The 25,543-nt window shown below is 34.0% G+C and overlaps 2 protein-coding genes and 2 long non-coding RNA genes across 4 annotated transcripts; 3 read left to right on the forward strand and 1 right to left on the reverse strand.

Annotated features, from left to right (window-relative positions):
* The first annotated feature begins 236 nt into the window (after positions 1-236).
* On the forward strand, positions 237-2,177 carry LOC139510156 (uncharacterized). Its single transcript, XR_011661844.1, has 3 exons — positions 237-396; positions 519-878; positions 1,898-2,177. It is a non-coding gene; the product is annotated as an uncharacterized lncRNA (long non-coding RNA).
* Positions 2,178-2,491: 314 nt separating this feature from the next.
* On the forward strand, positions 2,492-3,259 carry LOC139510842 (uncharacterized). Its single transcript, XM_071297381.1, has one exon. The coding sequence runs from the start codon at positions 2,492-2,494 to the stop codon at positions 3,257-3,259; it is 768 nt and encodes a 255-aa protein (XP_071153482.1).
* Positions 3,260-3,378: 119 nt separating this feature from the next.
* LOC139510843 (uncharacterized) lies at positions 3,379-3,999 on the forward strand. The gene has a single exon (XM_071297382.1). It carries the CDS (start codon positions 3,379-3,381, stop codon positions 3,997-3,999), a length of 621 nt encoding a protein of 206 aa, XP_071153483.1.
* An 18,064-nt stretch (positions 4,000-22,063) lies between these two features.
* Positions 22,064-23,680, reverse strand: LOC139510562 (uncharacterized). Its single transcript, XR_011661912.1, has 3 exons — positions 23,620-23,680; positions 22,859-22,983; positions 22,064-22,297 (listed from the first exon to the last, which is right to left on the reverse strand). It is a non-coding gene; the product is annotated as an uncharacterized lncRNA (long non-coding RNA).
* Between the last annotated feature and the right edge of the window lie 1,863 nt (positions 23,681-25,543).

Consider the following 25,543-nt stretch of genomic DNA (forward strand, 5'->3'; position numbering starts at 1 on the left):
TAAAAAAAATATGAATTTCCCATTCACTGACAGAAGTATTTGTGAGTTGAGAAATCCCGAACTTATAGATGTATATGAGCATTGGAGGTTGTGGATATAGGATAAAGGCAATAGTAACGTTCATATCTTTGTCACCGTAGCTATTTATTAGAGTACAGTTATATACTAGTACTACACTATATGTTGTGTGTACTATATATTTACTACGTTCATTCATTCATTGACGGAGAGTTAGAAAAAGACTTTATTCTATATACTACTCTGCACGAAGTTATTATGCATGCAACCCCGCCACTTTTTATAGCACTATATATACGGTGAACTCGTACTAATGCGAGTTTCACACACTTTAGCACACGCTACATAAGGGAGACCTAACTTTTTCCCTACTTTCAGGTAAGCACATTTTCTTTTAGGCCTTATCGTGCATGTACTTATATCCAATTCATAGTTCAATTTATAAGGAAACTTCAAGTTAACATTTGAAATAAATGTTTATTATTATTATGTACTTTCAGTGTGAAATAAATGGTTTGCTACATGTTATTTAGTCACAATATTCGACGCCCTACTAGAAAGACCAAGTGGCCATTTACCCTGTGACAATTTGGAGGTTCCACCGAGATTAAAAGCAACCCTATCATTACTTCATGCTGTTATTATTGCTTGTGAAGTCCGTTGTCAGTTTAGTATTCGGCACAATATAGATGTCCAGTTATAGCCTGTCAACTTGACTCCATTCGTCTCCATATTCCGTCAAGTAAATGTTTCACAGTTTGGCAACGAAAACAACGAAATCCGTTTGACGAGAAAATTGTACATGCCGGCCTGATGTATTATTATGGAGAGTATATTTTTAATGTGTTCCGTGTGACAAGGTACGCAAAAGTATAATTACTACAGTGTTTAGCGCATACCTTTATAGAAAGATTTGTGAATTGTTTCAATTAGTTTGAAATCAATGTTAGTTTCATGTGAAAATGTATAAATCTAACATATTAAAATGTTTGTGAATGTACTACATATGATGTGCTTATCAGTATATCCGTATAATATGTATTGATTGTGAAGTGAACTTCATTTGTTATTTTGTTTTACTACGAATCTACTCAACCGTAGGATTGATTATATATATTACGGGAAGTAACTTGCACGAGAGGCACTGATATGGGTTTTTTGCACGAGAGGCACTTGATATGGGTTATCAGCCTGGGTGGGAAGATATGGCTTGTGCACTTCCGCCCATTACACATATGCAAAAGCTATCATATTAATGCTAAGTATATGATAAATATGTTAAAAGAGTTAATGATATATATATTTATCATATACTCGTGCAAGTTACTTCCGGTGTTTCCAGTATCGGTTGTTTACTTTTCCATTGTGACGTCAGATGTTTTTTATGACGACGTCAAAATTTACGGGAACTTTTGTAAGGATAGTTTAATACTTGCTAACAAATGCCATTGACAATTATGAATCATTTTATAGTACAACAAACATGGAGTAGTAATGATCGTAAAACTCTTCCAAATTTTCAATGTTTCAAAATGCCTCTACAGGAAATATTACCATAAATATATAAGGAGTTAATGATGCTGTTGGACAACTATAGTATATTTGATTCATAATTTTAATTTTCTTTATAAAGTGTTTGACTGTTTTAGTTATTGCATTAGTTTATTTGCCTTACATAAAACTATTGTCGGAAGTATATGATAAAGCGATTAATACATGGCCTTTTCCATATCAGCCTGGGTATCATCCCTCGACCCATATCAGCACCTCGACTCCGTCTCGGGCTGATATGGGGGTCTCGGGATGATACCCAGGCTGATATGGAAAAGGCCATGTATTAATCTCTATATATCATTAACTCTTTTAACATATTTTACAGTATATCTCAATAGTAACACAGCACTTCAATGTCAAGTCTAGAGCCCTGCACGACTCTGTTTCATATTCTTTTGCACTTTGACCTTTGACATGTGAAAGGTGAGTAGTCATTATTCATGCTCATTTCATCATTTTCATTATTTCCGTTTGTATTGTCCTTGTATTTGTGTATATGTTTGTATTGTCCAAGTATTGTTACCTTGTTCTTGTATAGAACTGAATATTTTATTAAGACACAGTCAGCCCAGTTTGAACATTTGTTAAGTATCATGGCTAGTAATAAATCCGCCGAGGAGGGCGAATTAGTCGAAAATGTGTCTAAAGTAGACATAGACAAAATGATTAAGTTCTTATATACACATACAGATTATAAAGTTATAGCGGGGCATGAGCAAAGACACAGTACCCCAAAGGTGAAAACTGAAGGTATACCACCAAGGCCCCCTCACCCTACACCCATAAGAGGGTCTAGTTTTTTACGTACTGTGGGATCCAAGGTTTTGGAAATACGTCTAGTAGTTTTAGTGCATATCAGCGACCGAGATTCCCAATTTTTTCTGGTGAAGCTAAAAGTGAAGCGACTTTTGATGTTTGGATGTTTGAGGTTAAGTGTGTTTTACGTGAAGGGAATTATTCTGATTCAGTTGTATTACAGTCTGTTAGAGGGTCATTAAAGGGTAAGGCACGAAGCTTATTGTTGTCGTTATCTGAGCATGCCTCTCCTCAGCAGATACTTGATAAGTTAGAGGGTGTGTATGGTAATGTATATACTAGCGAAGCCTTACTTGAGAAGTTTTATAAGGAGACCCAACAACAAAATCAGACAGTAGCTGATTTTGGTATGACTTTGGAGTCTATTATTCAGCCTGCTGTTGAGAAAGGTGACATTACTTTTGAAACAAAGAATGAAATGCTTCGTTCTAAATTTTGGTCCGGGATAAGAGATCCACTGCTTAAAAATTCAAGTAGGTATAAATTTGACACTGTTAAGGATTTTGATCAATTAAGGAAAGAAATTAGGGCTATTGAGCTTGAAATGTTAAATTCAGAAAAGCCTACTAGCATTGTTCAGCATCAGCCTATTTCTTCAGATTCAGTCAAACTTGATGATATCTTGAAAAAGATAGATCGTATGGGTAAAAGGTTGGACACTCTAGAAAAAAAGACACCAGAGGAAGCACCAAGGACGACGGGTAATAATCAGTTTAACACTGGGTATTCTCGTGGTAATAGACGTGGAAATAATTCACGGCGATATGGTCGAGGTAATAGATATCAGAATGATCGGGGTGGTAACCGAGGGACTTATCAAAGAGAGTCTGGGCATGCAATGCAGTATATGGAAGATAATTTAAACGAGTAGGAATCTCCAATGAGGGACAAATTGGGGATTCTAAACTTGTTGATGTAAAACATGGTCCCACATTAGCTAAATCTAAAAATGATACGGTAAGTAAGCCTAGAACTACATTATTAGATAGGATGGTTGGAAAGTCAAATGAAACACATGTATATGTAAATGGAAAAAAATGTAAGTCTTTGATAGATAGTGGATCTATGGTTTCTACTATTAGTGAACCTACATTGAGATATTTACATCCAGTTCCGACAGTAAAAACTTTAGATGAGTTTATATTATCAGTACGAGTTGCTGAAGGTTCGCAGTTACCATACCATGGATATGTTGAGGTAAATATAAAAGTGCCTTTTCATACTGAATCCATGATGGTTCCGTTATTGGTTGTACCAGAAACAAATTATAACAGATCTGTTCCTGTTATTATAGGTACAAACGTTTTAAGACCTATAAAGTCCACATTAACATGTGACTCTCAGGTAAATATACCACGTGAATGGGAAACAGCATTTTCAGCTATGGATGCTAGTATTACAAGTCTTGTAAAGTCAACAAATAGACGTCCTATTAAGGTAAGTCCAATGTCTATCATGACTGTTACTGGTTTATGTAAGACAAAGTCGGGTAATCAGACAGCAGTTACCGAGTGTCTTGATGATAATCAAGGCAGTTTAGGGATATGCCCTAGGGTAGTTAGCCTCAAGCCTACTGGAAAAGCAGGGTACCAGTTAGGATATTTAATATGACAGCAAAGGCAATATACCTTAAGCCTAGGGGTGTTATTTGTGGATTAAATGAGGTATAAAGATAGTACGTCATGCTGATTTAGACAGTTCAGATGAAAATACTGAGTCACCAAAGAAAGGTGATGAACAAGATAAAGGTAAAATACTAGAAAAATTAGGAGTGGAATTAACACCAGACACCAGAAATGAAAGGTAAGTTGGAAAACCTTATCTGTAATTGGAAGTCTATATTTTCGACTGGTCCAACAGATTTAGGTTTTACCTCTCTAGTAGAACATGAGATAAATCTCACAGATGAAAAACCATTCAGAGAACCCTATAGGAGGATACCACCATCAATGTTTGACGAGGTAAGGGAACATATTAGAGAGATGATAGAAGCAGGGGCTATACGGGAGTCATCTAGTCCTTTCTCTAGTAATGTAGTATTAGTACGGAAGCCAGATGGGTCCTTACGCTTTTGTATTGATTTTAGAAAGATTAATAAAAAGACTATTTTGGACGCCAGAAGTTTGCCAAGAATAGACGATACTTTGGACTGTTTAGCAGGAGCCAGGTACTATTCAAAATTGGACCTTCGCTCAGCCTATTGGCAGTGCGGGGTTAAAGAGTCAGACAAACATAAAACAGCATTCAATTTAGGACCCTTAGGGTTCTACTAATGCAACAGATTACCATTTGGGCTCACTAACGCATGTTCCACCTTCCAAAGGCTTATGGAACGAAGTATGGGTGAGTTACATTTGAGGGAATGTCTAATATATTTAGACGATATCATTATTTATTCAAAGACAGAAGAAGAGCATCTGAAGAGGTTAGAATCCGTTTTCTCCAAATTAAAGGAACACAACCTGAAGTTGAAAGGTAAGAAATGCGAGTTTTTCAAGAAAGAGATCAAGTATCTGGGTTTTATTGTGTCCAATGAGGGTATAAAAACAGATCCAGAAAAGATCTCTGTCGTGAAAAATTGGCCTACCATTAAGAATGTGAAAGATCTGAGGAGGTTTCTTGGTTTCACATCTTACTATGGGTGCAATCAACAGTTTTTTTCTATGACGTCACATTTTAAGGGACCATGCATAAGTGACCCTTAGTGGTGGACTGATTAATAAAGATACTTGTATAAAACTAGATATCACTGGAATCAGAATGTTCTCTAGTTTATAATGAAATAAAAATAATGTGTACTTTTAATATATTAAAAATATTCCATCCAATGAACATGGGGGAAAAAAGGTCTAATTTGAACATTAAAAACTTGAAACCAGGTCATGTGCACACCCATGAAGACATGATCCATGCACATTTCACACAATCAAAACTGTATGAAATTTGTAGGTTTTTACCTGGCCTTTCAAAAAAATCTTGTTTCAGGGTACGGTTTCCTGCTCCGAGAAGAGCTACAGTGGCTGCAAATAAGTTTTCAATTTTCACTGCCAAAAAAACAGGTTGTTTACAGTGTTGTCTCCCCTCAAAACATGTAAAGTTAATATAATTTTTAAAATTATTTCAATCATTCAACCTGTTTTAATTCAAAGCTAATTAACTAATTTTTACAATCAAATACAAAAAACATGATACTTTTTCACCAATTGAGTAAATAAACAGGGGTTTCCCTCCATGGTTATTTTTAGTCGGGGAATAACCGCTAGTTTTTTTATACGAAACTGTTTATAGCACCCTATAGACGTTTCATAAAGGATTACGCTAAGATCGTAAAACCTTTAAATGACCTTTTAATTGGTCATTGTACACAGAAACAGAAATCTAAGGTAAAACGCAAGAAGGCGCCAACTAAGTGGTTTTGGGATGAAGCTCAGCAGGAAGCTATGACAAAGGTAATAGAGAAATTAACCTCTCCTCCTATACTGGCTTATGCTGATTATACCTTGCCGTTTACTGTGCATGTTGACGCCAGTAATGACGGTTTAGGGGCAGTACTATACCAGAAACAGGAAGCCAGGCATTGACAGAGTTATTGCCTATGCAAGCCGTAGCTTACGAGGAGCGGAGAGGCTGTACCCAACCCATAAAAGAGAATTCTTAGCTCTTAAATGGTCGGTGACAGATAAATTTCACGAATATCTATATGGTAGCAAATTTGAAGTCAAAACGGATAATAATCCGCTGACATATGTATTTGATCGAGCGAAGCTAGACGCCGTCGGGCATAGATGGGTCGCTTCCCTTTCTAACTATGACTTCAAATTGACCTATAGAACAGGTAAGTCCAATATAGACTCCGATGCGTTATCTAGGATACAGCCGGTGACTAAACAGATGTTTAATGATGCCATAAAAGCGTTATGTACATCTTGTATAGCTTCACCCAGTCCATTTATTGAGACCATTTTATTGACTCAGAATGTCGTTACTGAGGATTTACATGAGGAAGATATTAGTACTATTGACTGGCAGGAGGAGCAGAACGCAGACCCATCTATTCGGAGAGTTATTGCCTTAGTACAGAGCGGGCATAAACCCACAAAAAGAAAGATATCATTAGAACATGAGGATGTCCGTAAGTATTTGCGGGACTGGGATAAACTGGCCTTAAAAGATGGGATATTATACAGACACAATAGTCTGTATAATGAAAGGGTAGTACAACTAGTGTTGCCATCAGTACTCAGAGATATCGTTTTACAGGATCTACACGATGATGTTGGACACCAGGGCAGAGATAGGACACTATTTCTAGTGAAGTCTAGATTCTTTTGGCCTGGTGTAGACAAAGATGTAGAGACAAAGGTAATGTCCTGTAGAAACTGTATTTTGAGGAAGACAAAGTGTAAAAAATCGGCCGAAATGGTAAGTATACATACATCGTATCCACTTGAGCTAGTATGTATTGACTTTCTCACTTTAGAACAGTCAAAAGGTGGGTATGAGAACATATTAGTCATTACGGACCATTTCACTCGCTACGCTCAAGCGATACCTACACGTAACCAGACGGCTAAAACTACAGCTAAGTGCCTATGGGAGAATTTCATCCAGCACTATTCATTTCCGACTAGATTACACAGCGACCAGGGTCGTAATTTTGAGTCGAAGATTATAAGGGAGTTGTGTAAGTTAGCTAATATTAAGAAGTCCAGGACGACTCCGTATCATCCTCAGGGAAACGGACAGTGTGAGCGGTTTAACCAGACACTATTGAACATGTTGGGTACGTTAGAGGAAGATCATAAATCAGATTGGAAAACCTATGTAGCACCTGTTGTCCATTCTTACAATGCATCCAGACATGAAAGTACAGGATATAGTCCTCACTTTCTAATGTTTGGTTGGCATCCAAGACTGGCTATAGACGCGTTCTTAGGGATTTCATCTGGCTCACCTGTAAAAGATCACAAAACATACGTAAGTAATTTAGAAAAGAGATTGAAATTCGCTTACAAGACAGCCGCTAATGTAGCTGAAAAGACAAGTAAACGTCATAAGACTAGGTATGACTTGAAGGTATGCCATTCTAATCTGCAGAAGGGAGATAGAGTTTTATTAAAGAAAGTAGGATTTAAAGGTAAGCATAAACTTCAGAACAAGTGGGATAGAGATCCATATATTATAGAATCTCAACCTGACCCAAGTATACCTGTATACATACTAAAACCTGAACACGGTCGTTCAAGGAAGGTGACTGTACATAGAAATATGATACTAACTATTTTCTCACTACCTACCGAAGAGATAGTACGAGAACAGTCTCAGTCAAGGAGTAAAAAGGATAAATCTCCAACTAGACCTTCTCTGGAATTACAAAAAGACGATAGCGTTAAAAGAGATGAAAATGATCAAACGCTAAATGAGGTAAGTGTTAACAGTGAGGAAGACGAAGACGAAGACGAAGATGACGATATATGTGTTGTTGTTACTCGGTCTCCAGGGATAAGAGACGAGAATCGAAATGCTTCTTTGGTTTTAAATCCTCGAGCACCAGAGTTTTTACCGACATCTTTTGGTAGTTCTTTACCCGTTTCGAGTGTCAGTTCCGATTTTAGTAGTTCTCGTCCGTTGTCTATAACACAGTCAGGTTATAGTGGTGAAGTTTTTAGTGATACGTCTGGTCAGACACGTATAAGTCAGTCTGAGTTAAATCCTAGTTCTAGTTCTACATTTAGGGGTGCACCAGGCAGTGATAATTCGAGAGAGAATTCTGATACACGTGAGCAAACGGATGCACAACCTGTTTTACGTCGTACGACAAGACAGAGCAGAGTTCCTCAACGGTATCACTTCAGGATTTTGTTTTGTATCGTTGATATTTTTGTGTCAGTTTTAAGTTGTTTTAAGTTTGTGTGTATATTCATTGATATTTGTCTTTTTCATTCTTTTTATTCATATGGTGTAATATAGTTTTATAAAGGTTTTTTTGTTGTTGTTTATAGATATGGTGTCTTATCCTCATTCATATCTGTTCACGTCTAGTAGAGGAAAGTGTTTCTATGGGATGGCTTGTAAGGATATTTATATCAAGTCTGGTGGTAGATTACAAGATTTGTGCCGTATAGCGGTTTCTAGACTAAAGGGCGATATGAGTGGTTGTATAATATATTTTGTTGTTGGAATTCCTGATATCTGTACATTAACAAGGAAAAAGGATCAATTTGATTTATACGAAGAGTCTTGGTTAGATCTGGAAGTTGATCATGTTTCTAAAATGAAAGAGATTATTTCGGATACTGAGTGTAAAATTAAGGAGTTTGGGGGAAAAGTTGTATTCACAACTATTACAACGTCTAGTTTCAGGGATTGGAATAGTCATAGGCTTAGGATAAATAAAACAAAATATCTATTGTATGAGGAGGAATATCCGAAAATGCAAGAAAAGTTACACGAGATCTTGCGGGAAATAAATAAGTTCATAACTGAGCTTAATTGTAGAAACAATATGATCACTCCTTTCCTTCACACGTATGTACACAAGAAAAAGGGTGATAAGATAAAATATATCTTTTCCAAGCTAGTGGATGGTGTACATCCCTCGGAGGATCTTGGTTGTAAATGGTTTCAGTATATGGAGAGAATCATTTTGGGAAATGGAACAAAATTGGCTGGTACCACTGTGAAATGATCCTTGTTGGGTTACTGTCGTTTTGTGTTCATGCATACATTACATACATACATGTATTGCGTTATTTCATTTTTATTTTCGTAGATACTATTTTAGAGTTTTGATACAAGGATAAGATCTATATGTTTCATGCTATGAATTTCCACCATTCTACCTTGGTAGAGTTGCACTTGCAGCCTATCTACTTGGTATGATGGAATTTCACATGGATACATTTTTTTTACTTGTCCTTTTTCCTAAATTCGGGATCATATGATTTCGTTTTGTTCATTTTGTTCGTGTGTGTGTGTAAAGAATTTGTCATTGCTATGTATTAGGGCAGATAATTTTGCTTACTATTATATTTTCCTTTTGAACTAGTCATGCTATGAGATAAAAATTTCGGGGACGAAATTTTCCCCATGGGCCGAGAATGTGTCACCGTAGCTATTTATTAGAGTACAGTTATATACTAGTACTACACTATATGTTGTGTGTACTATATATTTACTACGTTCATTCATGCATTCATTCATTAATTCATTCATTCATTCATTGACGGAGAGTTAGAAAAAGACTTTATTCTATATACTACTCTGCACGAAGTTATTATGCATGCAACCCCGCCACTTTTTATAGCACTATATATACGGTGAACTCGTACTAATGCGAGTTTCACACACTTTAGCACGCACGCTACATAAGGGAGACCTAACTTTTTCCCTACTTTCAGGTAAGCACATTTTCCTTTAGGCCTTATCATGCATGTACTTATATCCAATTCATAGTTCAATTTATAAGGAAACTTCAAGTTAACATTTGAAATAAATTTTTATTATTATTATGTACTTTCAGTGTGAAATAAATGGTTTGCTACATGTTATTTAGTCACAATATTCAACGCCCTATTTAGAAAGACCAAGTGGCCATTTACCCTGTGACATCTTGCATTGATCATCTGAACACCAACAATTGTGGAATCATATAGTCATAATGATTGATAAAATGTACGTCACATCAAAGTTCACGGTATCGCATTCGGAGTTAATTTCCTTTCTTAGATCGCCCAGCAAACCAGGCTTCAGAAATAATTTAATTAATAGAAAAATATGTGGTATGATTGCCGATGAGACAATTCTCTACCAAAGAATTTAACAACTATTATATAGATCACCATACGGTCCTCAACAATGAGCAAAATCGATACCACATTGAAGTAAGCTTTAAAAGGTCCCGAAAAACGAAAAATAATGGTTTAACAATTCAAAAGAGAAAAGTAACGGCCTGATATAATTACAAAACAATAAACGGGAAAATAGTATGATATACATCAACAAACAACAGCCAAAAAGTCACAGGCTCCTGAATTGGGACATGCACATATATAGTGTTGCGAAGTAAAACACTTTGCTGACGCCAAACCCTTTCCTAACCTGGAACAGTGCTGAAATAGTAGAACACACTATCGTTCCAAAGTTTGCGTTAATTCGTTATAAGTAAAAAAACAAACTTGTCAATACTGGTATTCTATTAATTGATATTTTATATTAAGCCCCAGTCACACTAGACCGCGATGTGAAATAGATTCAAATCGTGGTGAGCTCGCAGTATGAGCGGCATGAAATGTAAGTTTCAAGTTGCTACTACGTATTCCTTGCGCTTCTACAACGATCCCGCTACGATTATATATAGATTCTTACACTACAACAAGTGTATAACGATATTTCTCCACTCGAGACAGTTAAATTTTATTATTTAAAGCGCGAGGCTTGCCGAGCCCTTTAAATAATAAAATTTAACTGTCGAGAGTGGAGAAATATCGTAATACACGAGTTATAGTGTCGGAATCTGTTTCTCTAATGCTTTTTATCGTTCTTTTTCAAAGAAATTTTCAGAAAATTGTGCTCTTTATATGCGACGTCATCAGGCAAGGTCGCCTTTTTTCATGACGTCACAATAGGAAAATTGAGAAGAAAACAAAACATTTTGACGTCATAATCAAATTTCGACTAATCATTTGCCGAGAACAGATTTTTCACTAGTGAGAAGAAATATTTTTCTCACACCGGTCAGGAAATGTGAAAATAGCACAAAAATTAGAGAAACCACGTTCTAACCACGCTTGTTCGGCGACCTCACTACGCTTATATTACGATCTTTCTACGCTCATCACGTCCCCACTACGACCATACCACGATTTATCCGATTGCAACGCGACCTTACCACGCTTCTACTGCGATTATAGAAGGCTTTTGTAATACCACGACCATATTAATAACGTCAACAACGTGTTCCATATGTAAGACTTAGACGTATAGTGTCTTGAAATATGAAATTTATTTGTATGAGGCTTAGAAACGGGGGAAATGCGAGGTTCTACCGAGCATTTCCATGGTTTCGTGCCGAATACAAATAAATTTCATACTATACGTATATTGTTTTTATACTGAAATCGATAAAAAAAAAAAAAATGTAACAAATATTGATAAAAAAAAAGTGTTTGGAATTTCCCTCTTGGGGTACCATTTTGGGGTATTTCCCTATGACCGTAGTCCAGGCGGTAAGACATTGACATTTTAATGAAATTTATTAAACAGGCCGGAAAATGAACTTTATTAATAACATTTAATAAACATGGTAAATAAATTACCAATTTGAAGACATAACAAGTTTAAATTCATAAAAGTTTGACCATTGTTACTACACGTTGTCATGGTTGTGATGTGACGTTGTTGATGAAATACAGTAGTTCCGGTAAGTAGGCGGGGCTTAAAGGTTAGTTGAGGTCATTGACGTATAAAGCTTACGTTTATACGTATAGCTTTATCTGTATAGTAAAATAGCTGATTGCAGTAAATACACGACGTTGTTGCGATTAAAACTTAATCTAACGTAATTTAGCGCCATACTGACAGACGTCGTAAATAATTAAGGTATATATATGGCTTTTATTGAAAAAACAAGCACATGGACCCCAAATTTTTTCTTTTGCAATCAATCAAGTTCTGTTTCAAGAACACTCCGCCAAAATTTCAAGAAAAAATCAACGATCAAATTTTTTCTGCACTTCCGAAAAGACGCAAAAATATGGTCAATTTCTTTATTTCGGATATACAGCAATCTAAATCCGGAACATGATGATTTGATTTAACCTTCAACTTTTTCAGCATGTTGATGCCATGGATCAAGGGAATATTTTACGAAAAACCCGGTTAAGTTGTGACTTCGTTCAAAAGTATTGTTACTTTCTTTAAAAGTCATAATTTATGAAATTTCAGGGATTTTCTTCCAAATATGCAAATGTCGAACCAAATTATCTCAAATAGTAAGTCATGAAGGTACTTTTTTTTTTGCATATTTGAAAAGTACACATTGAAATTGACCTTCTATTAAAATTTTAAGAAAAAATCAACGAGGGATCTCTACTGTATCGTATGCCCTTAACTCAGAAGATATCAAATGACTTCAAAAACTTACCAATATATAGAACTAAGGTTCACTCAAAAATCCGCGGAGACATATAGGTACTGGACTCGGTGTGATTTAGAATGTGTAATACATTTAGTATTTGAATAAAACTGGTCTATTTTTAAATTCGGTAAACGTTTTATCCCCATAAATATCTTTTTATCTGTCTCATGGACGTCAAAAGTAAATTCAATCGGAAAGTCCCTATAATCACATGGCAAAAACATATGACAAAACACATCAAAAACGAATGGGCAACAACTGTCATATTCCTGACTTGTTACAGACATTTTCAAATGTAGAAAATGGTGGATTGAACCTGGTTTTATAGTGCTAAACCTTTCACTGGTACGACAGTGTCATCAAAAACCCTATACATTCTTTTCATTTGCGATATTATAGCGTTAATGAAATGTTACCACGGTAGTGCTAAATGAAAATATTGAAGTCAACCAATATAATACTCCTTGTCGTTATGTCGCTTACTTTTCAAACATGCCGCCTTGTTTTCTTCTATAAGTAAACAGAAGTTTTTACGTATTACTAAAAGCAATTAACTTTTTTAAATGAGATAGACACCACATCAATAAAGTCACAAATCTTTGGTTTAATTGGCATCGATGCCTTCAGCTTCATTATTATTCTTACAAGCAGATTATAACACTTGTATTTGATTACCTTTACAGCTGAGTTCATGAATTAGAATATAATGTCGAAATGATTACAGAAAATCTCCAAAAATTAAAAAAAAAAAACTTTCAAATTGAGAGGCAATTATTTTAGCTTGGTTTTTCTATTTTAGCTGCTTTTCTTCTTTATATCGAAATATTATATCCAACTTAAAGTGTGTTGCCTGTTGACTACAGTATAACACAATCACCCAGGTTAACTTATTTAGCAAATATTAAGCGGTTTGATTAAAACCATACAGATACCGAAACAAATTTAACGAAGTTAACTATTCAGTTTCAAAATAACAAGCTTTTCATAACACTAGCATATACATTGATATGGGATTTAAAATAAAGCAACCAAAAGAGCAAAAATAAAATATATAGGTCAATTGAATTAAAAGGCACATTACATGCATTAGCAAAATGAGTGATCATGAGGATTGGCAAATTTCAATTGAATTTTTAGAATTTTTATAAAGTTTATAGGGACCTTATACTATTGACAGGTTCGCTAGTGTGATGAATAACAAGACAAAAATATCTATATTTTTAACTCACTTTTCTGGGTATCTGCGCCATTTTGATCATATATTTTTAATAAAAAATTGATTTACAAGACTTATGTTAAGGATGTGCTAGAATTTAAAGAAACGAATAGAATCTATGTAAAAGGAAGAAGTCCAAAGTGTATCTTTGGAATTGAAATTTTTTTATCAACTGTTCTCGCAGTTAGACTAGACGCTATAATTCTGTGATGTTTCACATGGTCCTGATATCAATTTCGGTATTACAGACATGGTGAATGAGATTTTATGATGTACATATTGCCCAGTTAAGTAAATAAAAGATGACAATTTTTAGCCTGGGGTTCTTACGACGCGCAGCTAGATTGGGCCGGATCCCAGGCTAGACAATTTTTAGCTACCTGGTCCAAGTATCATATGTCGTTGTATGTGTAGTAGGCACGGTCGATTGTTTAATGCTATATGTATTTTATTATATGAATACTTGTTTAATTTTCCTTCATTGGGTAACACATCTTTCAGACATGTCTTCAAAACCTGGAGATGAATTGATATTGGTTCTTTTCGTCAGTCACAATCTCCATCTATGCAGCTCATTAGACCAGATATCTTCCTTTTGTTTGTCACCTATACTAGAGAAGGCAACACTCAACGACAGCAAACAGTCTATGGAAGAAGCGTATCGATAAAAACTGTTCTTATATCACAAAGCGATATTGTCTAATATCAATTGTAAATATGCAGACATTCCATGCGGAAAATGTTGTTTTCGGCAACGAAAAATTAAGAAAATACAAACTTTAAAACTTATTTTTCAAATATAAACAACAATTGAGTCTAAATATACATTGAGAAGTTAGTTAGAAGCTAAAGTTTATGTCCGTGTAAAATTTGAAGTGCTGTGTTTTTCTTATATACATAAAAAAACAATGCGATACTTTTTAAATATCAATGCGATACTTTTAAAATATCATTGCAGTGTTTTTTTTATATCAAAATTAGTACCGATTAGTATTAATATTAGACTGTTGTACCCATTTTTTGACAATTTTACCTATGATGTCTGTTTTGTTCACGCATCGTTGTAAATATGACAGAATTTGATGAGACTGTCATACACGTGAGAGGTTAAGCGATATAAAACCAGGTTCAATCCACCATTTTCAAAACTAGAAACTGCCAGTACTGAGTCAGAAATATGACAGTTGTTATCTATTCGTCACATATATATATATAGTGCTTTTGCAAAATTTCGTTGTGGTGTTGCGCCCCTAAAAATTGAAACGGGCCGGTATCAGAACTTACCTATTAATGAAAGAATATGTTTTAGTTGTAATGATACCATTGAAGATTAGAAACATGTAATTTTGAAATGTCCACTATATGCAGATGTTCGTGCTGTGTTGTTTAGTCATGCTAATTCTTTTTGTCATGATTTTAGTAATATGTCAAATGACGATAAATTTGTATTTTTATTTAGTGATGAAAATGTTTAGTTTTATACTGCCAAAATCTGCTAAGATATTTTACTGAAAAGAAAATGTTTATTATATTCTTTTTTTTTTTTTTTTTTTTTTTTTTTTTTTTTTTAAATGTTATAATATTTTATTTGAATTTTACATTTGTTAGAGATACAAGAAGTACCGGTACCTTATCCCGGTCTCGTTAACATTAGTATATAGCATTTTATTGATAAGTTAGTACTTGTTAGTGCACAATATGTATATATAGTAATAATGACATGTATGTAACTGAATAGAAATATGATAACATGATGTATAATAAATTCTAATTTATGAAATTAATTTAATTTTTGCTGCAACCAGATTATGGAATTTTTCGTATTTGCCTTCTTTATTTATCAATATTTCATGATATTGAAGAAATTCTTTTTTGAAAATTTCAAACATATTAATTTGTTTTGTTTTTTGTTCGGATATATAGTATCCTTTGTATACAGTAAAAAGAATAATTGTAACTAAATCATTAATACTGTAGTAACTTGTATCGTTTATTTTGTATCCGTACAAAAGTGATTTAATTGATATGATGTGATGTCCTATTTTAAGTTTATCAAGTAAAAGTTTTATTTGATTCCAAAATGATTTCAGAAATTTGCATGTTAAAAAGTAGTGCTCATAATCTTCGATGACATCACAAATATTACATAGCGGAGTTTTAGTTATTTTCCAAGAGAAAAGTAATTGTTTGGTTGGTAAAATGTAGTGCAGAAATTTCCATCTTAACATTTTGAATTTATTATCTTGTATATAGTAAAAGATATAATTTAGCATTTGTTGTCTTTTGTTTGTGTTGTTTTCCAAGATAAATATGTTGTCCCATTTTTGAAATCCTATTGGTTTTTCATAATATCTATTTAAGAGGGAGATGTAGATGTCTTTGGAGGAAATGTTTTTAAGTGATACCATTTTCCCTTTTTTATCTTTAAATTTATATTCAGAGTCAATGGTGACTTTTGTTTTTAATGATTCTTCTTTAGTTAGCTCTTGTAACCACTGTTTTGGTATTGCTTTCATTAATTTAGAATATTCTGAAAACCAGTTAGCATGACAGGAAAGTTTATCTAAGATCATGTTTTGATTAAATTTTCCTTTATTATCAATAATGTCATTTAAAAAAAGAATTTTATTATATTCTTAACATTTGTATATTTTTAATTTGTTTTATGTTATTCTTAACATTTGTATACTTTTAATTTGTTTCATGTTTTATGTTTTATGTATGTATATATATATATATATATATATATATATATGAGTCTGAAAGATTGTGTAACAATACCGATAAATAGATGGAAAACAAAACACTAACAAGTGTTGAATATCATTGCACAAAGATGGAAAAACTGAACAGATGATATAAATTATACAATAATTGCAAATATTTCGGCTCAACAAATGGCCTTCTTCGGTGACAAAAGTTTTAACCAGTTAAAACTTTTGTCACCGAAGAAGGCCATTTGTTGAGCCGAAATATTTGCAATTATTGTATAATTTATATCATCTGTTCAGTTTTTCCATCTTTGTGCAATGATATTCAACACTTGTTAGTGTTTTGTTTTCCATCTATTTATCGGTATTGTTACACAATCTTTCAGACTCATATAATTTTTCCTGTTTGTGTAGTATTGTCAATTTTGATGATCCAATACCTATTAAGTTTACTGGTTGGTAGATTCGTATAGACTCTATATATATATATATATATACAACTCGTCTAAACATCAACCCAACAATGTTAGATCTGTAAATTTGCTTTCGCAAATTTTTGGTTCTTCCCTCGCCGGGATTCGAACCCATGCTACTGTGATATCGTGACACCAAATCGCCTGCACTGCAGCCGTCCCGCTAGACCACACGACCACCTGGGCTCTCAATAAAGAGCTTTCGGTGGGCATGTGTTACCTTTCCCCGTCAGTTTTAATCTAGCGGCGTACTACAGTACATGATATACTGTAGTATATCTATATATATATATATATATATATATATATATATATATATATATATATATATATAACTCGTCTAAACATCAACCAAACAATGTTAGATCTGTAAATTTGCTGTCGCAAATTTTTGGTTCTTCCCTCGCCGGGATTCGAACCCATGCTACTGTGATATCGTGACACCAAATCGCCTGCACTGCAGCCGTCCCGCTAGACCACACGACCACCTGGGCTCTCAAAAAAAAGAGCTTTCGGTGGGCATGTGTTACCTTTCCACGTCAGTTTTAATCTAGCGGCGTACTACAGTACATGATATATAAGGCATGAAGATGTTATTGTTACAGATCAGCTAAATTATCTATAGTAAAGGATCCTACAAATTAATGTAAGATACAGTCACAGAAAATAATTATATTCATAAGTACGTCTGAGTCAGTGACAACCCTACAACAGATGTATCCATCGGATCGCCATCAATGATGGTGATACATGGCTGTGTACATAATGTATATACAACTCGTCTAAACATCAACCAAACAATGTTAGATCTGTAAATTTGCTGTCGCAAATTTTTGGTTCTTCCCTCGCCGGGATTCGAACCATATATATATGTGTAAATGTATATACCATTTTTTATAGTCTCTCATAACTCTTTTTAGAGTGGCTCTTGTTTTATATTGGAAATTGTAATGTTATGTAAATGTTTTATAAGAGGTGAGACTCAAATAAAATATTGTCTTGTCTAGTCTTGTCTATATAATATTTAGCAAATTTCATAATGAACGCACCGAAATAATATATATCCGATATGCTTGCAACACACGCATGGAAGACTTTCATTGGATAACAATGAAACTAACTTTTGACAAAAATGAATCATACTGTCCTCGTACAGATTGATTCGACAAAATCTGACCTGTACTTTTGAATCTCCTTTTTTTTTTTTTACAAATTAGACCGTTGGTTTTCCTGTTTGAATGGTTTAACACTAGCACTGTTCTTGTTCCTATATAGCGTGGTGTTCGCTGTGAGCCAAGGATCCGTGTTGAAGGACCTACTTTGATCTATAATGGTTTACTTCAAACATGTTAAACAAATTATTACTTTGACGGAAAGTTGTCTCATTCGAACTCATGCACCATCTTCTTATATCTATAAATCTTTTAACATTTCCCCTTATGAATAACTGCTTTCCAGTCCTCCAACTGAACGATCTAAATGTATGAATATAGAAAAGATATATACACATTTCTAACGTCAAAAGACATTTACATCTTATTTATTTGTGTTCTAAACACTTTTTTTTAGTAATCATTGAAGAAATGAATTTATAACAAGCGATACGGATTGTTATTTTGCACTAAGAAAAGTTCGCGTATTTATACGATCGATTACTAGCCAAAAACGAAAGTCAAATCTCTGTGGCAACAATTCATCGGAATATCCTCACGGTCATCGCGATATAAAAGAGCGTCCACGCGGCGAGCTGATTATGTTCATAGAGATATCGATTTACCAACGGGAAAAGTCTTTGATATCCAAAAAGAACTGTTTTCCATCTCAATATCTTTTTCTATGTTAATAATAAATACATTTTCTGTTTGACAAGATTTTTGATTTTCGTTGTATCTGAAGTTGTCCAATTTATAGTCTGAGGCTACTCAGTTGGTATCTTCAAAGTTCGGGACATCAGCATTTGGACATTTTAATTTGTTTGGATTATTGATTTTACCATTTGACTATTTATTGTAATTTGGAGCTGTGTTGGATTGGATTGTTTGAATGAATGTTTCTTTTAAGTAATGATATTTTTTGTCTATTTCGATATTACCAAGGTGGATAGTCTATAGCAGTGTGACCAGTATATTATAATCTAATAGGTCGGTATACGTATTTGCAACCGCATTTAAATTCCGCCATTGCATCATAACTTCAAATAGAATTATAAAAAAATAAGATGTGGTATGATTGCCAATGAGACACCTGTCCACAAGAGACCAAAATAACACAGACATTAACAACTATAGGTCACCGTACGGCCTTCAACAATGAGCAAAGCCCATACCGCATAGTCAGCTATAAAAGGCCCGATAAGACAATGTAAAACAATTCAAACGAGAAAACTAACGGCCATATTTATATATAAAAAAAAAAATGAACGAAAAACAATAGGTAACACATAAACAAACGACAACAACTGAATTCGGACAGGCACATACCTAATTAATGTGGCGGGGTTAAACATGTTAGTTAGTCGGTTTTAAAAACCATGTGATTGAAAACAATAGATTGAACAGATTATTAACACTTTTAACTATTAATAGGGTCAAGAAACATTTTTGAAATGATAAGTTCATGTAAGCGTTAATTTTGTTACAGTTACGAAATTTTAGTGATATTGATCCTAAAACACTAAACTGGTCATGATCTATATAGCTAAGTTTTTGAATTATGTTCGCAGTTTTCTTGACCTGTATTGTGACGTGTCATCGCATTAATTTTATATTAGAAAACTATTGCAGTTATATTAGAAAAGTATCGCATTCATAAATTTTTGACATTAAAAAATCATCGCTATGCTATAAGACAAATATTGCATTGATATTTTAAAATATAGCAGTATCGTTGACTTATAGGTGATTTTGGCGTAGCAAACATTTAAATTCATCTCAATTGCATTCCACTGAATTTGCTACATGATATTGATAGAATGTGTACATCTACAAATGATAAATCGTGCATTTATGTTTCATTTATTCAATAATTCAATTTTCTCGTTTAAATACACCTTACTTGTTATTACATGAAATAACTCATGAAAATTATACACCAGACGTATGTCGTGTTAAATGTCACCCTGTTTTAAGAAAAAAGTCATTACTTTATACCGAGAAATCTGCCTTTCTTCGTACAAATGCTAACATTCGTCTGAAATTTCCCACAATGCAACTCGTTGATATCAGACAATATCGCTCGTTGATATAAGAAAAGCTTTTATCGAATCGCTTCTTCCATAGACTGGTAAAGATACGCTTTCAACGCTTTCTGATCCTTTTTGTAAGTGGTGTTTATCTTTTAATATTTAAAACACATTACCTGCTTTAGATATTTCTGTTGCATCATATTTAGTTTATTTGACAAATATTGGTAAATCTACTACCAGCATAAATGAAGCTTTTTACTCATAGATTAGCCGGAATTGAGAATCCGTGTAAATCGGATTGGTTATTTCTGTGAAAGAAGGATCTTTGAGATCTGTTGGACACATTGTGGTTTAGAAAGAACCTATTACACCAGAAATTCTGCACCAAATTGTTATTCTAATTGATAACGATAAATCTAATCTTAAAAGGGCACTAGCTGTCAATTCATAATCACCGATTTTAATCAAATTATCATATTTTATTTATGATAATGTAAAACATTTATCCAAACTATTTAAAGTCTAAAAGAAACAATTAACAGGGCACAGACATGCAAATACGTAACTTCGTTTCGTTTGTATTTTAGTCTACACGCCATCTAAGTAATTATCAAGTTGGCCTCCAAAGTCATCCGATGACCATATAAGCGATGTAAACATAAATATAGATATAAATAGATTACGCAAACTCGTGCTGTTGAATTATTCTAGGTCTATTTGATTTCATATTTATAGATTATAAATAAATGTTTATCATCGTTTTTACCTGTATAAGAATGATATTTAATTTGTGGATAAAATCAGTCAATCAAATGGTTTACCTTTGTTTCATTTTCAATGTTGACATTCTTTTCCTTTAAATAACTTTACACATACAATTCACGTGTTATCCATCTCAAGCTAAAGAGTTAAATTGAAGTTCACATGAATGCGGATTCAATGAGGTCGAATTATTCAGTGCAAGTGAATAATTCATAATCAAGGTTGGTTTTTTTTTTGCAAAATTGAACCATACTGGCTACTAAAAGCAAATTATTATTTCACTATTTGCATTCCATTAATGATTGAGCCAAACAAAGAATATATTAGATTTTTTATATATCTCGTAGCTAGTGCCCCTTTAAAAATGTTAATGAAATATTTAAATTAAGCAAACATCAAGTCGGACAGTAAGGATTTTATTTTTCGCCCTTTATCTTTTTGTAAATCCGTAAATGGTTACACATTAAGAAATGGGATGCTTTCTTAAACTACTGCAAGAGAAATTTTGTTATCTACTTTAGAATTTATTGGATTAGACAAAAAGTATTTTGGTTTGCATAGTTTGAGGTCCAGAGGCGCTGCAAATGCGCATGTTAAGGATCGAATATTAAAAATAACACGGTCGCTGAAAATCAGGCCGGGCTAAGGACGGATACGTTAAGAGAATATCAGTGAACGTCTGACAGTAACTAAAAAAATAGGAATTTAGAAACACACGTTTGTCATGTTTGCGCCTTTCTTTGTTTTGTAAAAAATAGCTGCACATGCTGGCGAGATATTCCTATGTAGCAAGTGTTTGTTTTTATTTCGTAAATACTTTATATACGTTTGAGGTAACGAATTAGAATATAAATTTATTTATTAAAGTTGAGCATACACGTGTTTCTGTTATGTAATACACATATCCTCAGTGATTGATATAATCTTGCATCCAGTTCATGTTAAGTTATGGGCATAGAAAACTCTATAGTCCATACAGCATATTCGCAGGCCAATCTCAAAATACACCACTAGCAAAAGGCTTTCCCTTAAGGAATAGTATTCCCAATACTCAAAACAAATTCAACACTTTTATTAAATATTATTCCTTTTAAAATTACTTTAAAACACTTCTAAACATTTAAAGATGCATGTAAACAGTTCTTTATAAATCGTTCATAATTCAATAAATTCCTATGAATTTGACCACATACGGACTTTAAAAAGTTGAGTTAAGGCAATGAACTCATATCAAAATGAACATTGTCATTATTCTAATAACATCTTCAGCATGTGGAAAGCTTGTAAGCAAAGGGACTTAACCTCCAAGTGTAAACTATCATGCTGGCTTGTCTCTTTCTTTACTGTTGTTGAATCAAACACACTCTTTACTTCATAATCAGGAACATTCACAATTGTATTTCCACTCGATTCTTCACATGTCTGCTGAAAATATATTAACCAATAACAAATTGTTTATTTGTACTAAAGACAGCATTAGTCACACTTTGAAAAGGAAAAAATCCCTTTGCCTACAATCCGCGTGGAAAACCACTAGGGAATCAGTGTCACTCGAACTGTAGACAAAGAAATTTAAATTAAAAAATTTAACCATACATAAAATTTAAGTATACATTTGTACTAGTATACAAAATCATTCAACATTATATTTATTTATTATTTTAGATAAAACAAAACAAAACAAATTAATCTCCCTTGACAAAAAGATTTTTGTGACATATTTCAACACATCAATGAAATTAAATACACATCCAATAGAAAACATCATGAAATTACGGAAAATTTATTAGCATTACTTTTAAATAGGTTCATTTGAACATAAAGCCGCTTCCATCACAGATTTTTTTTTAGTACCGTGCCATATTAGCATCTTCTGCCTTTCTCAACACAGACATACATAATTTAGTGTAGTATCAATATTTCCCCATTCATTATTTTCCTATTTTCAGAAATCAAAACATTACTTCAATTGCAATTTGTTCTCACCATATTCTGATTAGAAAAAATCCTTTCCTTTTAAAAAGGTTGTTCGAACTCATTGACATGAATCATCGTGCAATGTCATATTACTTCTTCATTCGTCACCCCGTCAAAGCTGTAGGTAACACCATCTGAAAACAAAAACATTCTATTCAATATGTTTTTTTTTTTTCTGTACAAACTTTTTTTCCCGCCTGTTTTCTCGACAAGTCGAAAACAATTTTTTTCTTTCAATTTTAGCATTACATATAGTGGCAGCTGAGGGTGAAAAAAACAATTTTTTTTTTTCTCAGAATCAAAAACGAATTATTTTTTTCTCCAAAAACTGGAAACAAACTTTTTTTTCCCCAAAAAAACCATAGCCCCCCCCCCCCCCCCAGAAAATCAAATGGTTGCTGCCTAAGGTCTAAATCCCAAATCATTTTGCCACCAAGGTCAAACATTACCATCTAGTTCCATCAGGAAGCCGCCAAGGTGAATATAAATGACCACCAAGGTCTTGACGCCCCCAAGGCTAGTATTTTTAATTCATTGTTGCCATAAAGGCAAATGTAAAAAATCATAAAAATGACCACCTAGGTCTATTGCCACCAAGGCATATAAAAATGACCAACTAGGTCTATTAACACAGCCACCAAGGCATATATAAATGACGACCTAGGTCTTTTGCCACCAAGGCATATATAAATGACCACCAAGGTCTTAAAGCCACCAAGGCTATATTGCCACCAAGGCAAATGTAAGTAAAAGTTAAAGAATATAGTTACTTTGCCGACAACACGTGGAGCACGACCTTCCCACAGGTTGGATATTGAAAGAATGAGGATGTATCACATGTACTTCCGCCAAAAATATCAACCAATGAGGTTAACAATCACACGTGAGTGTGTGTCCGCACAGTGGTCATCTATTGGTGTTTATATTAAATAAACAGGTTTGTGTTTTAAATATTTGATATTTCGGTTTGGTCAATTCGCATTGCGTACATATATTAAGTATGATATTTGAAATGTAAATAGCACGGGATTTTTAAAGCGCGAATAGTTTTCTTGTTAAAGTAATTTGAGATATATTGTCATTCAAAGCTTGTATACCGTTCAGTAAAGTGCAGCATAGTTAAGGTAAAGACCCCACTTCCCCATTTGGATGCTTGTATTTTAGAAATGTTTTCACGCATATATAGATAGATATTGGATTCATTTTTTTTGTTTTAATAAAATTATAACAGTGACCTGCACATACTGGCAAGTTTGATGGCCCAAGACACAAAATACCCCATTTTTAGCTCACCGGAGCCCGAAGGTCCCCATGTGAGGTTATGCCATCACTTGGCGTCCGTCGTCGTCTGTCGTCATCGTCTGTCATCGTAAACAATTTGAAAAATCTTCTCCTCTGAAAATACTGGGCCAAATACCTTCAAACCTTAACTAAATGTTCCTTCGGGTATCTAGTTTATAAATTGTATCCTAAGTTTTGATCCATCGACAAACATGACCGCCATGGCTAAAAATAGAACATAGGGGTCAAATGCAGTTTTTGGCTTATATCTCAAAAACTAAAGCTTTTAGAGCAAATCTTACAGGGGTAAAATTGTTTGACTTGTCAAGATTTTTTAGCCCTGAAATTTTCAGACGAATCGAACAACCCATTGTTGGGTTGCTGACACTAAATTGGAAGTTTTAAGGAAATTTTGCAGTTTTTTGTTATTATCTTGAATATTATTGTAGATAGATATAAACTGTAAACAGCAATAATGTTCAGCAAAGTAAGATCTACACAAAAGTTAATATGACCATATTGTCAATTGATCCCTTAAGGAGTTATTACCCTTTAAAGACAATTTTACACAATTTGTTCATCAAGTTTGCTAACATTAAAAAATCTTCTTCTCTGAAATACAGTTGAGCGATTCAGGCTCTTGAGAGCTTCTTGTTCATTATACACGATTTCTGTTAGGATAATGGGTCTGCCCATACTTCAATCGGTCGGCAGGGGGTTTTGAACGGATATATCGCGGACATCGTGTATAATTTAGTATAAAATCTAATTCGTCTTGAGAGACAACAATTTCAAATTCTGTCGCCATAAAGATCGGACCACCCGTATTGCTTGCTGCACTTTCGAAAGAAAACGAAAAGAGACTATTCATCAACATGTAGAAAAAGTGAAGATGTTTAGTTGCAACCTATGTCGTACCGTTTATTCTTTGCCTCACGATCTTCGACGACATATGAAAAACAAGCATGCTCAGCAGCAGCAGACGAAACAACAACGACAACAACAGCAGTAGCATTCGCAACAGGAACATAACCTTTTTGTGAGAGAAGGCTTCGAAGTACTTCAGCAGCAGCGACTGTACCATTCTGTGAAATAAGACTACAAAGTACCTCAGAAGCAGCACCAACAGTACCTTTCTGTGAAAGAAGACTTTAAAGAACATCAGAAGCAGAAGAAACAGTACCTTTCGGTGAAAGAAGACTACGAAGTACCTCAGAAGCAGCAGCAGCAACGACAAGACTTTGTTTTTTATCATCCGTTTACCATGATCGTGTCTGGACTGACCTCGTGTGAAAAGACGTTATTTCTTCATGAAAAACATGCTACGACTAGTAAGGAGATTGTGCCAACCATGTCCAGAAAGGATTGTGTGGTTGTACAAGAGATGGCAGCCACTCTATGGGAAAATACATA

Source organism: Mytilus edulis, chromosome 2 (assembly GCF_963676685.1).
Source record: "Mytilus edulis chromosome 2, xbMytEdul2.2, whole genome shotgun sequence".
In the NCBI taxonomy this organism is placed as follows: Eukaryota; Metazoa; Mollusca; class Bivalvia; order Mytilida; family Mytilidae; genus Mytilus; species Mytilus edulis.